This window comes from Takifugu rubripes, chromosome 7, assembly GCF_901000725.2.
Source record: "Takifugu rubripes chromosome 7, fTakRub1.2, whole genome shotgun sequence".
NCBI classification, from domain to species: Eukaryota; Metazoa; Chordata; class Actinopteri; order Tetraodontiformes; family Tetraodontidae; genus Takifugu; species Takifugu rubripes.
The window spans coordinates 3,214,041-3,231,679 of NC_042291.1; the positions used below are offsets into that span (position 1 = coordinate 3,214,041).

Consider the following 17,639-nt stretch of genomic DNA (forward strand, 5'->3'; position numbering starts at 1 on the left):
GTGGATCATTCACAGACTCGTTGTGGGGTGGGAACGAACAGCTGCATCTGGATCTGGATAAGAGGGGAAAAGAGTCAAACCTAATAACAATAATTTAGCTTCTGTTTGTGGGGATTTGCAGATGTGATGTCTTGATCTCTTTAAACTGCAGCCCAGTGTGAAACAGCGGTGCCACTTTTGAAGATAAGAACGTCAGACAGATCAGGACGTCACAATAAGCGTTAATCACCTGATGTATGGTCATCTGTGATGATGCAGACAGTTAACGTTCTCATAATAACACCTCACACATCCGCCCAACGTTGGGTTTCAGCTACTGGTTAAGCTACTGGTTAAGCTACTGGTTCTCTGTTACGTAACCTCTGGTTTCAGGCAGAAGTGAATCAGCGCGTCTGAGAATGTAACACATGACAGTCGTAACAGATGACGCATGCTGCTTTGTTAATGACCAATGTGTGACTTATTGTTTTAGAAATAAATACTAAATTTCTTGATTTTGGTATCTGCCATTGACAATATTTCATTTGCTTTCTGTGTATTTTGTGCAGTTGATGTGACAAAGATAAATCCATATTTTCCAAAGTCCAGTCGCACATTTTTAAATGTTTTAGAAAAAGTCACAAATGCTGATGAATCAAATCTGGATCCAGATTCTGGATGTGGACCAGTGCTTCATGAACTATTCTGTGTTATTTTGGTGATTAAGGAATGGTTACTATAGAAATGGACCATTTAAGTATCATCCCAAGGAACGTTTGAGGGGGCTGAATCCTCTGTAGTGGTGTTTTTATCCACTATATAAATTTTATGATGAACAAAATAAAAATCCACACAGATATAGATACAGCAACAACATGTATTCTTGATCAAAGGTGATAAAAGAAAGCTCCAGGGTGAGTTTGGCACAGCAACTTATGGCATTTTTAAATGGGAAAAAAAAGATCTGCTGGGTTCTCTGGAGTCAAAGGTCATTGCCAGGAACCAGATGTCATCTTCCCACAGTGTCATTTCTCTGCCCCCACAGCAAACTTTAAAAGTTTCATCCTCCTGAGATCTAATGCTTTTCTATATGTGCATATGGGGTCTGCAAAGGTTTGAGCATCCCGGGTCAGCGTTTTGTTACTGTGAACACTTCAGCAAATGAAAGATGAAATGATCTCCAAAAGATAAAACGTTACAGGTGACACACATCTGCCGAGTTTCTGCCCAACAGCGCCCCCTGTGGCCATGACCACGGCTTTTGTAGCAGCCAGCGGTCGTTCAGTGCTTGTTGGAGGGATTTCCCTCCATTATTCCTCAACAGACACTTCTGCCCAAATTGAGCCATCACTGCTCTTCTGAGGTCTGTCTGCAGATTTCCAAAGATGTTCAGCTCAGGAGACTGTGAGGACCACAGTGAACCCTTCAGCTGGGGCTTCTTCAGGTGGTCCAAGGTTGTGTTTGGGGTGAGTTTAGGACCATCAACCATTAGTAGAAGCCACTCTCTTATAAAGCTGTGCTGATATCTTCTACCAGAAAGTGTTGGAATTTCATTTAATCCAGTCTTCCTTCTACCTGTGAGATGTTCCCGCTGGCTGCAAGGCAACTCCGAAACCCCATGGATCCACCCCATTATCAACAGCCAGACAGATGTTCTTTTCTCTAAATGTTGTGCCATTTATTAACTGACCTTTTCTCACTGCCCCAAGAGTTCTATTAGAACCTCATGGTTCCACAGGACTTGTTTCCAAAGTCCATCAGACTCATCCAGATGTTCTTTCCCAAACATCTATTGATGAATTCTGTTGTCAGCATGCAGGAGACGTTTTCTACTGACGACTCTTCCATGAAGCTAATGTTTGTGTTCAACTGTGAATTCCATCTCAGGGGGCTGAAGGTCTTCTGCTGTCCAACAAGGTTCTGATTTGTTCTCTCTGACATGTTTGGTCTTCCAGACCTGATCTTGACCTCTACTGTTCCTGTTAAGTGCCATTTCATTGTGAACTGAGTTAATGGGGACCTCAAAACACTTTGCTAACTTCTCCAGTTTGTGGGCATGAACCATTTTCATTTTCAGAGTTCCACACAGCTACTCACAGGAACCCAGTCTGAGTATTAATAAAGCTTTGAAACTATGACCGACCCTTGAAAGCCATGACTCTCATATGCTAGTGAAGGTCTTAGATCTCCTGAGGTTCTCATTCCTTTTTCCCCAGGACGTTCTCATTCCTTGCTGCTCTGACAGTCACTTCACAAATGTTGCTTAAAAGGATCACTGCATGTTTAACTTTGTGGAGCTCATCTAACCTTCCACCTGCTGAACAGTTCACATCAACAGAAGTTTTGCATGGTACTCTAAATGTCCTCATATCTCAGCCTGAAAGCTCTAAAAAGTATTAATCTACAGAGTCGTTATTTGTCAATTTAAAAGCTGGAGGGTTGGATTGTGAACTAAAAGCAACACAAAACAGCATCCCTTTAATGACCTGTTTAAAAATCATTGGACAGACTGTAGAAAATATCAGAATAAATCAATAAATCCGATTTCTGCGGTAAGACGTAAAGCATTTATTGAATGAATGAGTGAATTGAAAGCGGAATATTCCTAATATGAACAAAACTAAAGAGCAAGCATGCATTCTGCCGCCCTACCGCTTGGTTGGGTTAATGCGCCAAAGCGTCACTGAATCCACCAAAGAAGAAGAAGAAGAGAGGAGGGCGGAAAAAGAAGAAGAAGAGTGGGAGGAGGAAGAGGAGGAGTAAGAAGAGCTTATTATAAATGTTTTTACTCATTCAGACCCAATTAGTAAGTAAAAGCAGTAAAAGTTGATCATAAAGCTCAGCTGGAAATCCTCTGGAATTATGTTCGAAAACTTCCGAGAACGGCTTCATATGGTGCAGCATGATTTCACAACAAGGTGGGTCTGCAGGCTCGTTTACAGCTTCTTGGCTAACGGTGCAGGACTCAAGACTTGAAACAGAACTTTTCTGTCAACTTGGCTCGTTTTATGACCCAAAGTTTAGAGACTCAATGTGAAATATGTCATCTTGGAATGTTGACGCGTGATGCGTTCACTGCTCGCTAACTGCTCTCACAGGAGAGTCATGTGATTACTTCTGTTTACACGAACTAACTTTTCAGCCTTTTTACATGTTTTTTAGAAACAAACGCATCGAAAATGAAACTAAAGACGTTGCAGATTTTAGTGGGATGTTCAGAGCTTTATTTATTGGCCTTTGGCAGCTTATAATCAGTTTGACATGAGAAGAAGCAGCATTTTCATTTGCATAGATTCAAAGTTATGTTCTGGTCAAGAGTGAACAATAACCTTTAAATAGGTCTCTATTGGCCCATCATTGTAGCTCCTCTGTTTGCATTAACATCTTCCTCTGGCCTGGATGCTCCATCTGTAGCAGCCTACTACCACTTATATTCATGAATATTTACTCAGTCTTTGCTTTATTCTCTTCAGCTTTAAGACCCTGGGTGACAAATCAAGAGACACCAAGACCAAGTGGCAAGCCAGGTAATGATTTCGTCCCCATCTTCATGTGCAGATGTCTGTCAGCAGGAAAGCAGTGGTCCAGTATTGGGTGGAGTGTGATTGGTAATGGGTGGGAGGATCCCGTCTGATGGTCGCCTCCTCAGAAAACGCAACACTATTCTGCGTCGGTTCCTCTGGGAAATAAAGTCCCCACAGTTTTTAGTGCAGCTGGGTCTTAAACCCTCTTCAGCTGAACTCGCCATCAGGCTCTGCTGGCTGAATAACCATTAATCCACTGGCGTCAGGTGCTAGTTTAAGGTTTAGTTTCATCTGCAGGGGGGTGGAATGGAACTGACAACCTTCCTTCTCTGTCACTGGATTGAGCTGAATTACAAATGTGGCATCAAGTCATAAATCAGGAATGATTCCAAAAATGAAAGACGTGAAATGTTTCTTGTCACGCAGGTTTGACCAGAGCCATCCTCTTCATTACAACGCTGGGCTGGACATCCTCAGCAGGTCAACACACACACACACACACACACACACACACACACACACACACACACACCAGGAACATGTGGTGACACGGGTATTCAAACTGACCCTCACAAGAACCCTCAAACACTCCTCCTGGTGTGTAAGCGGGACTCTCCAGAGGGGGGCGCTGTCTCAGCAGTCTCGCCTCACTCATTTGAATGACTTATTTAGTTTATTCAGTTTTTAAATTAAAAAGAAAATCACTTTCTTGGAGAAGGGCATGAAACCACGAGTGTGCACTTCTGTGACTCCACACATCTGGACTTGGGATTGACTGTTTACAAGAGCCTTTTTGTAAAACATACCCCTGATCATTTCCCTATCCTTATCTATCATCATGACATTTCAATCTCTGAGTAGGTTTAAATTCACAGTTTAATGCAGCTGTGCTCAAAATTCGGCTTTGCCATTTTGGTCCTGTCCCAGTTTACAGGCAATAGGGAAAACTGAATAACTGATGGGAAGATGTCCTCCTCCTGCTCAACACTAGGTGGCGACACGAGTCTTTCCAGCCGGTTAATGCGACCCTTTACGTCACATAATAAACACCTGGAGTCAGGTGGCGCTTGCTGTGACCGGCTCTCTTGGGACGGTTTTGTGCGGCAGCGTGGAGGTGGTGCAGCAGGAGCACATGCGCGGTCTGACTCAGATTCACTCATATTCAAATCTCCATCTCCACATAATCTGGGCGACTCCAATATTAGACTAACTCATCCCACTGCTTCACTTCTGTTGTCCTGCTGCGAGCGGTTTGAGGCAATAATCCATTATTTTTAATTATAATGTCTTGTTTAATGAAAATGCTGTGGTGGTTTTAAATCCCATAGGGTGTGTTTGTCACCCACCTGTTAACCTTTATCTGGATACCACCACAAACCTAAACCACAAGGTTCTGCTCGTGTTTCTGCAGGTATGAGGAGAGCTGGGTTCCACTCCATAAAAGAACAAAGGACTGTGCTGAGACTGCAGAGGTAGGAGCAGGCTCTCCTCTAAAGGAGGACCTTGAGGTGGTCTTGGTAAACCGTGACTGTGGATCAAAAGCTGGTCACCAGTATAAGAAGTGCAGTTCCCTCCTCAGAGGTGTGTCCTCTCGCTGGTTTGTGTCAGACTGTAGATGAAGAGGTGGTTATGCTGTCGGCACACGTGGAGAGAAGAAGATCGGCTCTGACAAACCTCCAGGGACAACTGCAGGGCTTACCAGCCTTCATCAGTGACCTAGACGCCATCACTGCTAACATAGGTAGGACGTCTGCTCACCGGTGGAGCTGAGGTCACCAGGCCTCATATAGGGCCAACATTGTTAGGACAGAAATTCAAAACCTGTCTAAATCTCTCTCTATGAAGTCTTGAAGACATCTGCACAGGTGTGTAGTTATAGTCCTGACTTGTGTGTGTCTGTGTGTGTGTTCAGCACATCTGGAGGGGGACTTTGAGGAGATGGAGAGCAGGTTGGTCTACCTGGAGACTCTTTGCTGTCAGTGTGAGGAGCTGAGTTCCAAACAGCACCACATCAGCACGCTGGAGGTCTACCAGAAGCAGAAGAGGTTCCACCGACTCGCTTTCACTTTTCATCTTCACACACACACACACACACACACACACACGCAGCAGGATTGTTGTAAAGATTCAGAGCGTGAGCGTCAGAACCGTCAGTGTGATGTTAGACACTAATTGTCTGATTTTGTCTCCTCATAGGAAGGAAGTGGAGGTGCTGGAAGGTTAGTGTCTCCGTCTGTCCGTCTGTCCGTCTGCAGGTGATGCGTGAAGACTCCCGTTCAGCTCCAGCTGCTCTTTAACTGCTCTGCTTGTTGTGTCGCGGTTGCGTAGCGGAGCTGAAGTCTCAGTACACTCAGTGGACAGCAGAGCTGGAGCAGGCCGTTCATCAGAAACTCCGAGAACAACAGAAGATCTATGAAGAAGCCTTTAAGCAAGACGTGAAGAATTACCTGTCCACCGGGTACCTGCAGCACAGAGGTGTGTCCCAGCCCAGAACCTGCTGATGGTGCCACTCTGGGCAGACGGAGGGTGAGCAGAACCGCTCTGATGGGCCTGTGTGTTCGCAGAGCCTGCAGAGTCCAACATTAACGTTCTGGATCAGATGACGGTGACGGACGTGACGGACCAGGAGGCTCTGGACGACTTCCTGAACTCCCCTGATGTGGGCGTCGGATCCCCACAGTCAGGTTGGTCTCTGCTGGTCTGGACTCCAGAAGTCCAGCCCAGCAGCTTGTGTAGCCCAGTGAGCCGACCCGTTTTGATCAGCACAAAGGATTGTGGGTAAAGTGACTTTTGTTCTCTCTGACAGCTCCAGATGTTGATGCCACCCTTTCGGAATCTTCGGGAAGCTCCGACGCTTTCCTTCTCCGTCAGGATGGAGCGGCGGAGGAAGGAAGCAGTGAGGAGAGCGACGAGCCTCTGGTCCAGTCGGATGAGGACGACGTTCAGCCAGACTCATCTCTGATTGGAACACAGGGGGGGGTGGGGTAGGTTTGGGCATTCCCAACACACCCCAACAAAGAGACCTTTAACTGCTCTCATCTGCCAGATGTTCTTCTGTTTGGATGCTTTAAATGAACAGTTAAAACCATAAAACTAATCACTGGGATCCTTATTTATTAGACAGAAACGTGCTGATGATGTAAATGCTGAATAATGATGCCGACACATTTATCCTGTCCCATTTTCCTGTCGTAATGAAATAAAATCAATATACTGAACAGGATCTCTGCATTATTGCTCATCTATGGATATGCATCTTTATTTAAATGATCTTTAGAAACCAAATCCATGAATCTATTTTCTAAAACTACCATTCAAAACAGCTCCTCACGCTGATGTTCGTTCATGTTTTATGTTGTCATCAGACCAAAGCCATTCGGTTTTTTTTAGCTCCCTGCGCTGAGATTCCCATAGAAGAACCCAGACATTCCTGAGGAAGATGTTTATCAGGATATCAAAGTCGATGCCTCAGCAGGACCCCAGGAGCTCCTCCTGCCAGGTCAGAAGGTTGGGACAGGGACATGATGAGCAGAGCCCAGTGCATCATGGGAAATGATGCTTGAAGGTATCCTGTTATTGCCAACAACAATGCCATCTTCCATGTTGGTTATGGTCCCACATTAGTCCCCGTGGTCGGATCCCTGCAGGGTGGCTCCACAGCTCCGGTAGAGGTTCTTAAAGGTTCCTGACCTGCCTGTGTGAGGTCAGCGTCTCTGCAGCTGCTCTGATAACGAGAGAAGGGATCCAACCCTGCTGGTCTCAGCTAACAAAGGAAACTTAAAGGAAAAACACACATTTTCTCTCAATCATGTTGCCCAACGTTGGTCGACAGCGTCACCCAGATCTTTTCGGAGTTTCTGGGCCAGTGAGGTGATGACCTTTGACCTGCTGGAGGTTGGTGAGCCATGGAAAGGACAAATTACATTTGGTTTCTACCAGCAGAACGGAATCCTGGATCTTTAGGGGAGCAGAAAGAAAGCCCAGTTACCATGGCAACTGATTGAGGGGAAGCTGTGAGGTTTTTACTTGTTCATGTAGATGTCAGACCGGACACATTGTTTCACCATTGTCAGCTGAACTTTTTACAGAAACTTTCAAAGTGGGAATTCCAAAATTTATGAGCCATTTAGAGAGAAAAATTAAATTTACCAACCTAAATATGACTGTCTGCTATTGCTGGACAATTCCAGGACACCAGGGAGGGACAGTCAAGTTCATCTCTGTATAACAGGACAGGTCCACAAAGCTGTTGGAATGACATGTTCTTCTGATGTGATAGTGGGAGGTTGGTGTGTTCAGACCATCAGACTCCTGCTCAGCAGTGGTCCGTCCATCATTCCTGGGTTGAGCTCTTCCAGGAGGATCTTCCTGACTTGTCCTTAGTTAGATGAGACAGCAAAGCCACGGTCCACAGAGAGCTTCCAGAGCATCAGAGGGGTCTCACTGTTGGAGGGATCAGTCAGGAGAAGAGAAGAAAAGAGTTTCCAAGGCTTCAGATAGACCATGGACCTCAGTGAAGACAGGAGGACATGTGGCTCCACAGGGACACGACCGAGAACTGGACGTCCCTCCAAAACCCATGAGGAGACCAGGAGAAAATGGGTCAGGGAGGCTTCCAGGAGGCCGACAGCAACATTAAAGGAGCTGCTGGAAGGTCCTGGAGGTGGGCTACATGTGACAAGAACCTCCAGGGTTCTTCATAGGTTTGGGCTGGGAGGGGGGGGTGGGGGGGTAACACAGAAGCCTTTTCTGGTGAAGAAGTCTCCCAGGAGCATGAAGGAAAATGTGTTTAGGTCTGATGAAACCAAGGATGTGGCCTTGATTTAAAAAGGTAACACAAGCTAACACAGAACAGCACCCAAAGACCACCAGAACCACAGTGGAGCAGCATCATGATGAAGATGAGGAAGATCTCCAGCTGGACAACCAGCGCGTCCCTCCAGATCAACCGATCACTGCTCCTCCACAGGAAGGTTCTGCCCTGGCCCAGAGCTGAACCCACCAGTGGTGATCTGAAGACAGAGGAGATGTTCTCTGACCGGTTTGGAGAAGCAGCCGGTTTGATCTGGTTATTCAGCTGAAATGTTTTCAGGGTTCTGGCGTCGCTGATGAGAGGGAAATCCTCCTCCAGAGCCGTGCAGAACCCCGTGGTCCCCGGGACAGTTCACACACACTCAGGCAGGAAGGAAGCATTTCCAGTAAACTGGAGCAGTCCAATAACAAATCTGCATGTTTTAAATGTGAAACAGACTTTTATAACACTGATTTAATTTATAAAAGGTTGAAAGAAAACCCCAAAAGCATGTAATTCTCCAGCACCGGCCAGCCAAAGCAGTTTTCCCCCTCTGCTGGTGAATTCCGATCATTTCCTGAACCTGTTCATTCATCTGGGAGTTGGACCAACGAGCAGCATCTCTGACCTGTGACCCGGGTCCTGGAGGTGGTCTAAATCCCCACCCCTCTGGACCCCATCAGTCAGATCACACATGGTGGATGAGACTGGGACAAATAAAGGTGGAGATGTGATATTTGTTTGACTTTGGTGTGCAAAAGTATAATCTTTATTCTCATTATATATTCAACTTCATTTTTACCCCAACCCCTCCACCCAGCCCCACAACCAGTGGCATTCCCATGTCACCAGTTACTGTCACTGTTACAATAGCCAATGAGAGCTCACCTGCAGAAAGAAGGCAACCAAACAAAGAAGAGCAGAAAAAAAGGTTACTTTCAGTTTGTTTTTCATGTTAAATAGTAATAAATACATTGAGATGCAGTGGTTCTTAATTTATCCTTTTCTCTTCAGCAGAAGGGTTAAAAGTTTTTATTTTAATTTCTGTTCCTACTTCTTTTTTTTTTTTTTAAGTTCTTTATTGATCTGTGTTGGATCTTTAGCAGCAATCCGGACAAGTTGTCATGGTGATTAGCAGCACAGAGAGGAGGAACCGTCTGGAGGAGAAACATCAGGAGGAGGAGGGAAAAAAGAGAGCAAGTAAACAGGAAGGAGGAGGAGCGATCCCTGCCACCACCGGGAGGGCATCCGTGTCCTGACCTCCCCCCCCCAGCCGTACTCTGTTGCAGCCTGGTGGAGAGCAACGGAAGAGGACAGACACTCCGAGAGCAACAGAAAGATTCCACCTGACAGTGTGTGTGTGTGTATGTGTGTGTGTGTGTTAAGACTACCACTAGGAGCCAGAAATGAATGGAGAACTCTCTCTCTCTCTTTCTCTCTCTCCCGTCCACCTACAGCACCACACAACTGCGGCTCCTCTCTTCCCTCTTCATTGTCCTTCTTTCCAGGTTTGAACAATAACTGAGCAGAACACACAATTTTTTTTTCAAACACAGAAAAAAAAAAAAAAAATCAAAGAATTTTAAACAGCAATAATATTAATAAAAACAAAATGACCACAATCGTTCATTTCCAATTACAGTTGCAACAAACTACAACAAAGTAAAAGAGGAATTTTCCCAGAATCCTCTTCCTCCTTCCTCTCCCTCCTCCTCTGGTAAAGTACTAATTGCCTCCTTCAGCCCAAAGTTCACCTCTTTCTGAACTCTGGCTGTGTGTATAATCGTAGTACTTGTAGTTAAAACTGTATGGCTTTAGGGTGTGTTTCAGGTTTTATCAAGAGTTGGCTGCCCCCTCCTCTGAGTCTGGCCTGCCTCTGCCCCCTGCAGTAGCATTATTATTGTTGGAGACAGGGTAGTAGTCGTCAGGGGGTGGGGCTTTTGGCCCTGGGGCGTTGGGGGCTGTACGAGTTCGGAAGGCTGATAATCCAATTGGCAGAGAGAGGGGCAGAGAGGCAGAACCAAACTGAGAGGCCTCCATGGAAGACACTGCCCCCAGGTGGTGCAGCCCCAGGGACACACCCACATCCATGCTGTCACTCATTTCTGGCGGGGATCCCTGCTGGCCCCCACCTCCACCGATGCCCGTCTGTCCAGCCTGGCGCAGGCCGCGCTCGCCATTTCCGTGATGGGAGTAGGTTGGGTGGGGGTGGTGGGGTGGGTCCAGGAAGTGGCGCTGGTGTTGCTGGGAGGCAGCTGGCTTGTGAAGGAGCAACTGGGTGTATGATGGGTCCTGTCCCCCACCTCCACCCTCACTGCCTGGCCATATTCTGATCTGCTGCTGAGACGGAGCCTGAGTGGGGAGAGTCCACACAGAGAAAGGGAGTCAAAGCGAGTCCATTTATTATCATTATTTAATTATCATTGTTATCGTCTCGGTTGTCACTCGTACACTGACCTCCGTGTTGATCACGCTGACAGAAACGCACATTTTTAAAATCGTTTTGAGTGTGGAGTTATTGTTATTTAGATGCCTGGTTCAAAGGTTCAACGCCAAGATTTGAAGCTGGACATGTGATGTCACTTGGATGAGCCATTACAAAAGTCTATTTTTAAGTAGAGTAACAAAATTCACCTCATCAAAGAGCCAAACATCCTCAAATAAATGTGGCGCTATAAAGAGAATAACACATATTTGTGCTTGTGGCGCCCCCTGCTGGGTGACGCTCGTTTGTGCCGCTGACCTCGGGGACCAGAGTCAGGAACAATTTATCATGTTTCATTTGATTTAACACCTGCAGGCAACAGCCATAATCATCCATCATGAGACTTTGTTGTCCTGACAACGGTTTGAGTCCACATCTTCAGTCTTTGTCTCAAGTCTAAAGATAGAGGAGCCTGGAGACCTCTTCCCTTTTACTGTGAAGCATTGACCATTTCCTGTTTACTGTTAAAGACCAAACCCAAGACAGGCGGTTTGGGTGTAGATGTTGCTGGAGGAGGGTCTACCTGAGGGCTCGTCATCTCATAGTCTGAGTGTGTCACAGCAGAGTTGTAGTAGCGGTTGCTGTAGCGGTAGTTGCGGTTGTCGTTGGAAGAACCACTGGAGCCACCTGCCAATCACACAACGCCACAGTGACATCACCCAACTGATGGCAGAGTCCTGACACGAAGGCTCAAAATGACATCAGATGGTTCAGTGCACGTACCAGAGCTAGACACAGAGCTGGTAGTGGAGGCTGAATGGGAGTGGTCCATGGCGGGGGACGTGGATGTCGATGAACTGGTGTTAGTTCCTTCATCTGTTGTCTTCTTGAAGAAGTTGTGCTGCAGTGCGTAGAATGGTGTGATGCGGCTTTTTGGATCATAATCCAGCATGCGCAAGATCAGATCTGGAAGAGGACAAAGTTTGATGAGGACGTCTCTTTTCCTCTAGAGTTCAGCTTCTCCACACCAACATCTAGGAACGCCATCCATCCCCTCAGCCACAGCCAACTCACTACCAACTACTTGTGTTATTATCATCATTCACCATAAACCCCCAGTCTGAGGTAAGACAAAACAGCAAATACAGGTTTACCTTTAAACTTCAGGTAGTCACAGGGGGCGTGTCCTGGCTCCCCTGCCCGCCGCCCCCCTGGACCCCCTGTTTCAACACCCAAAATCTCATGAAGACGCCGTGTTGCTGGAGGTTTATACTCCTGGAGACAAGCAGAGGGCAGCAGCAATCAAACACTGGAGCCTGACTGGGCCTTTACTGGTGATTAACTGGGCCTTAACTGGGCCTTAACTGGTGCCTGACTGGGCCTTTACTGGTGATTAACTGGGCCTTAACTGGAGCCTGACTGGGCCTTTACTGGTGATTAACTGGGCCTTAACTGGTGCCTGACTGGGCCTTTACTGGTGATTAACTGGGCCTTAACTGGGGCCTGACTGGGCCTTTACTGGTGATTAACTGGGCCTTAACTGGAGCCTGACTGGGCCTTTACTGGTGATTAACTGGGCCTTAACTGGAGCCTGACTGGGCCTTAACTGGTGATTAACTGGGCCTTAACTGGTGATTAACTGGGCCTTTACTGGTGATTAACTAGGGCTTAACTGGGCCTTAACTGGAGCCTGACTGGGCCTTAACTGGGGCTTAACTGGTGACTAACTAGGGCTTAACTGGGCCTTAACTGGAGCCTGACTGGGCCTTAACTGGTGATTAACTGGGCCTTAACTGGTGATTAACTGGGCCTTAACTGGAGCCTGACTGGGCCTTAACTGGGGCTTAACTGGTGACTAACTAGGGCTTAACTGGGCCTTAACTGGAGCCTGACTGGGCCTTAACTGGTGATTAACTGGGCCTTAACTGGTGATTAACTGGGCCTTAACTGGAGCCTGACTGGGCCTTAACTGGAGCCTGACTGGGCCTTAACTGGGGCTTAACTGGTGACTAACTAGGGCTTAACTGGGCCTTAACTGGAGCCTGACTGGGCCTTAACTGGAGCCTGACTGGGCCTTAACTGGGGCTTAACTGGTGACTAACTAGGGCTTAACTGGGCCTTAACTGGAGCCTGACTGGGCCTTAACTGGTGATTAACTGGGCCTTAACTGGAGCCTGACTGGGCCTTAACTGGTGATTAACTGGGCCTTAACTGGAGCCTGACTGGGCCTTAACTGGTGATTAACTGGGCCTTAACTGGAGCCTGACTGGGCTTAACTGGGCCTTAACTGGTGCCTGACTGGGCCTTAACTGGAGCCTGACTGGGCCTTAACTGGAGCCTGACTGGGCCTTAACTGGGGCTTAACTGGTGACTAACTAGGGCTTAACTGGGCCTTAACTGGAGCCTGACTGGGCCTTAACTGGAGCCTGACTGGGCCTTAACTGGGGCTTAACTGGTGACTAACTAGGGCTTAACTGGGCCTTAACTGGAGCCTGACTGGGCCTTAACTGGTGATTAACTGGGCCTTAACTGGAGCCTGACTGGGCTTAACTGGGCCTTAACTGGTGCCTGACTGGGCCTTAACTGGGCCTTAACTGGGGCGTCACTGGGCCTTTACTGGGGCTTAACTGGAGCCTGACTGGGCCTTAACTGGGCCTTAACTGGGCCTTTACTGGGGCTTAACTGGGCCTTAACTGGGGCGTCACTGGGCCTTTACTGGGGCTTAACTGGAGTCTGACTGGGCCTTAACTGGGCCTTAACTGGGGCGTCACTGGGCCTTTACTGGGGCTTAACTGGAGCCTGACTGGGCCTTAACTGGGCCTTAACTGGGGCGTCACTGGGCCTTTACTGGGGCTTAACTGGGCCTTAACTGGGGCGTCACTGGGCCTTTACTGGGGCTTAACTGGGCCTTAACTGGGGCGTCACTGGGCCTTTACTGGGGCTTAACTGGAGCCTGACTGGGCCTTAACTGGGCTTTTACTGGGGCTTAACCGATGCGTAACTGGAGACACCATCAGATTCTGGTGTGTTTTCTCCATCACATACCTTCTTTGAGTCCTTGTTCTTCTTGACAGTCCAAAGACCATCTGACAACTTGTCAAAGTACTTCCTAGCTTTAGGTGCTGCATCCAGCATGTGGCTGGGCGGGACACCCAGAACCTCCACGATTTTATTCATTTGGTCAACCTGAACACCAACAAACAAATAAACAACACTTGAGTTTTTTGTGAGACATGAGAGTGATTCAACAGAGCACTCGTCTGCCTTGTTTTTGTGCACCAAGACTTGATCTGTTGAACTGAATGTAAGTCAGACACCAACAGCTGACTGATCCTTGGTAAACTGACGTAGCTGGCTTTCTTTCTACACCACAACATTAAAAAGGCATTTTTATCAGCTGTACCTCATTAGAGCCACTGAAGAGAGGCTCTCCCGTGTGCATCTCCACCAGGATACATCCCAGAGACCACATGTCGATGGCCAGGTCATATGGCATTCCCAACAGAACTTCAGGAGATCGGTAAAACCTGCTTTGGATGTACTGATAGATCTGGCAAACAAGATGGGAATAAAGAGGTGACGCCGGTGATACAGGACCAGTTGCATCACTTTCATTTCATTTATACCAAGAAGGTTGTGCATGAAGGTCATTCTAAAATTGTCATGAATCGTATTTCCTGTTTAAATGTAAGAAGGAATATTCTATCACAAAAATAATTTGCTATGATGACAAATGTTCCTGGCCTGACAAATGAGGAATTTCACATATCCCAGTGTCTAGAAGATCTGAGAGCTGGTGAACGTCACCGCTCCCTGAAGGTCCTGCTCATAAAAGACCCACAGAAGGACCAGTTCCATTTATTTATCCAGCAATTAGCTGCCACCACAGAAGCTCCCACCAGGCCTCAAAGGGGCGAGGATGGGTTTGCACATGGGCAGGACTCAGAAGGACTTGCTGGAGGAGCTGATAGAACAGACTCACTGAGCCACCTCAGAAGGATCTAATGACATTAAGTTTCCCACTGACAGAGGTCAGGGTTCATGGCTCCAGGGAGACTCGGTTGAAGGCCGTGCACAGATGCTCATGACAGAGCTGGGCTATAACCAGGGGGCAGACATCGGGCACAGGAAGATCAGTATTTAAATCTGTGAGTCTTCTGGCTCAGTGTGGAGGTGGACCCCCCCCAGCAATTAAAAACTCTGGTCCTGAGATTAAATACACAGGTCGAGAATATCCAGCAAGAGCGTCCATGGCAGCTGGTGCCACCCTCAATCCGTTTTGAGCATCTTTGTGAGACTGAAGACGTCACAGCTGTGCTCAAAATCATCCAAATCATCTCCATAACAACTCTGCATTCGCTTACAGTAACCAAACACATTACAAACCTGGGTGCATTTATCCTACCGTATGTTCTCCAACCTAAAGGGGAGAAGTTCAACAAGAAGGAACGGGTCATGTGGTGACACGTGTGCATACTGCTCACCCTCTGTCCAAGCTGACAGGAAGATCCAAAGTCCACAATCTTGATGGCAGACCGTTTGGGGTTACACAGCAGGATATTCTCTGGTTTTAGGTCACAGTGGATGATTGACAACTCTGGAGTGGCCAGGAATAATAAAGCTGTGGATATAAAGGTGTTGGGGTTTACATAAGTGTCCAGGTGGTGGCGCTGAAGTGGCTGCGAGCACGGACTGACCTGTACAGAGCTGTTGTGCAAATTTCCTGGTGAGATTGAGGGAAACTCCTCTGAAGTTGGTATTCCTCAAAAGATCATACAGATTGTAGCTTAACAACTCAAACACCAAACAGAGATGGTTTCTAAACATAAAGTGACGCTTCAGGTGGACTGCAGAGACAGAATTACAGACAGACAGACAGACACATGGGAGACAAGGACAAAGGTTAAGATAATGAAACCAACACCAGTTTTGGAAAAGTGAACTTAGAATCATTTCTTTAATATTTAGAACATGACTAGGTAAGAGGTGTGTGATGTGGACTGTACCTATGTAATATTTCATTTCAGTGTCATGCTTGTTCATGAGCTCCAGCAGGCGTAGTTCAATCTGGGCCTGGTTTAGAAAGGCCTTTTTGTTCTTGATGATCTTAATGGCGATCCATTCCTGCTCATGGTGGTCGTAGGCCTTCACCACCTGCACGCACAGAGCCAACGTTCAGCATACGGTCCGACAGAAACCCCTTGTTACAAACGTTCCCCTTCAATGAAGGCATTTATGGAGCTCTTGCCAAATCTCTAGAAGTGTTTCTTATTTTAACATCCAGCTGATTACTTGGTGCCAAACAGATTCACCACAAGCTTCTGACGCTCATATTCCTGGTGGGTTAGGTTTAGGGTTGCTACACATTCAATGGATTTAAATCAGATCTGAGGATTTATTCAAATGAAACGCTTTGAGTAATTTCCTCTCCTGTTTACATCGGTTTCAGAGGATGAGCACAAAAAACTCCAGTCCCGTGTTCTTGTTTCCCCAGGGAAAACCAACAGTGATATTATTTTTACATCACCTGTCCAAATGAGCCTTTCCCAATCAGTGAGTCTATCTCATAGCGGTCCAGCCACTTTTCTCCATTTTTAACAATGTAGTCGTAGTTGTCATCGTCGTAGCCATCGTTGTAAACTTTTCTCTCCTTCTTGGTGCTGCTGTCTTCTGGAGGGACTTGCTGGGCCCGCCTCTTCTTCTTAGTATAATACACCTGAGAATGTGAAAACCCGGCGTTACAGGAAGGTTCTTTGTGGTCAGAGTGATCTAAACATTCTGAAAAGAGAAGCTCAGTCATAAATGACTGCTTGAACATTAGTTCGCCACCAGATGTCGCTGTTCCTCTTGAAAGGAAAGTCCTGTCAACTAGAATAACGAGTACAGATCCAGCAGTGATCATTAGTTTTGGTGTGTAAACTGGTAAAACAATTGTATGTGTATGTGTGTATGTGTGTGTGTGTGTGTGTGTGTGTGTGTGTGTGTGTGTGTGTGTGTGAGAGAGAGAGAGAGTTGTCCTAACTCACCTCATTGATGTGCTTGTATGTTTTGATGAGGTCAACAGAGAGCTTCCTCAGTGGAGCACTGGCAGGGTCTCTGAAACTTGGGGGGATCCTCCGCTGGAGTATGTTTGTATCAGAAATAACCTGGAGAAAAGAGCAACATGGCGCGCGTGACTAAAAGAAGTTTTTGATTCAATTTAGTGCTGAATTTGTAAATATTGTAATTTTTCTAGCAGATTTACAGTATTTGTCATACACCTCTCTTTGGAAGATCAAAGTCCCTCCAGAATCTGAACATTATAATCCATTTATATAATTTTGTTATTTTGCTAAGAACCAATGGCTGCCTGTCATATAACCTTGGCAGAGATAATAAGCTTACAATTGGTAGTAAATGTATGTAATTTAAAGACACTGCTCCTTTTTAAAATGTGCTTAACCTTTTTACTGAAATAACCTAAAATTAACTATGTTAAAAACATTTAAACAGCTCCTGTAAATGATTAAAGCAAGTTCTGAGGATATACTTTAGCATGTAGTCCCAGATATGACCAATAGGTGGCAGTAGAACATTGCTGCTAGAACGTGTTCCCACAATGTATCGACTTTAGTTTGGGGTTTTTTTTTTAAAATATACTTTTAATATACTGTCAATAGATGTGGCTGTGGCACCCAACATTTTCTAGACTGAACTAAGAGGAAAAATAGCAAAAGGCTGTGATTCTGCTTTGTGTTTACATTTTGTTTTCAATAAACTTCTTTTGAACAGTACAAACTGTAGTTATTGTAGAGTAGCCTCCAAAACCAACAAGTCTTCTCAGAGACGACGATCCAGTGGTAACAAGTGTTGGGAGGGTAAACGGAACGATGAGATTAATCTTTTTATTGCTCCTTAGACTTTCACTTTGAAACAGGTG

The 17,639-nt window shown here is 46.3% G+C and overlaps 2 protein-coding genes across 3 annotated transcripts in view; one reads left to right on the plus strand and one right to left on the minus strand.

The window, feature by feature from the left end:
• The first annotated feature begins 2,686 nt into the window (after window positions 1-2,686).
• Window positions 2,687-6,726, plus strand: dtnbp1a (dystrobrevin binding protein 1a). The gene is made up of 10 exons (XM_011605152.2): window positions 2,687-2,897; window positions 3,453-3,506; window positions 3,930-3,983; window positions 4,915-4,975; window positions 5,112-5,244; window positions 5,416-5,548; window positions 5,700-5,722; window positions 5,832-5,978; window positions 6,068-6,187; window positions 6,310-6,726. Exons 1-10 carry the CDS (start codon window positions 2,842-2,844, stop codon window positions 6,489-6,491), a joined length of 963 nt encoding a protein of 320 aa, XP_011603454.2. The 5' UTR covers window positions 2,687-2,841; the 3' UTR covers window positions 6,492-6,726.
• A 2,309-nt stretch (window positions 6,727-9,035) lies between these two features.
• dyrk1b (dual-specificity tyrosine-(Y)-phosphorylation regulated kinase 1B) overlaps window positions 9,036-17,639 on the minus strand; it is a 32,332-nt gene continuing 23,728 nt past the window's right edge. Inside the window, exons 3-13 of one of the 2 annotated variants that reach the window (XM_003965733.3) lie at window positions 16,747-16,866; window positions 16,248-16,436; window positions 15,727-15,874; window positions 15,418-15,567; window positions 15,205-15,341; window positions 14,124-14,270; window positions 13,766-13,906; window positions 11,875-11,995; window positions 11,504-11,686; window positions 11,304-11,407; window positions 9,036-10,647 (exon numbers count right to left, since the gene is read on the minus strand). In XM_003965733.3, the coding sequence (XP_003965782.2) occupies window positions 10,132-10,647; window positions 11,304-11,407; window positions 11,504-11,686; window positions 11,875-11,995; window positions 13,766-13,906; window positions 14,124-14,270; window positions 15,205-15,341; window positions 15,418-15,567; window positions 15,727-15,874; window positions 16,248-16,436; window positions 16,747-16,866 (1,956 nt within the window). In that variant the 3' untranslated portion in view covers window positions 9,036-10,131. The remainder of the gene's footprint in view (window positions 10,648-11,303; window positions 11,408-11,503; window positions 11,687-11,874; window positions 11,996-13,765; window positions 13,907-14,123; window positions 14,271-15,204; window positions 15,342-15,417; window positions 15,568-15,726; window positions 15,875-16,247; window positions 16,437-16,746; window positions 16,867-17,639) is intronic. The other variant, XM_011605153.2, reaches the window with a different exon arrangement.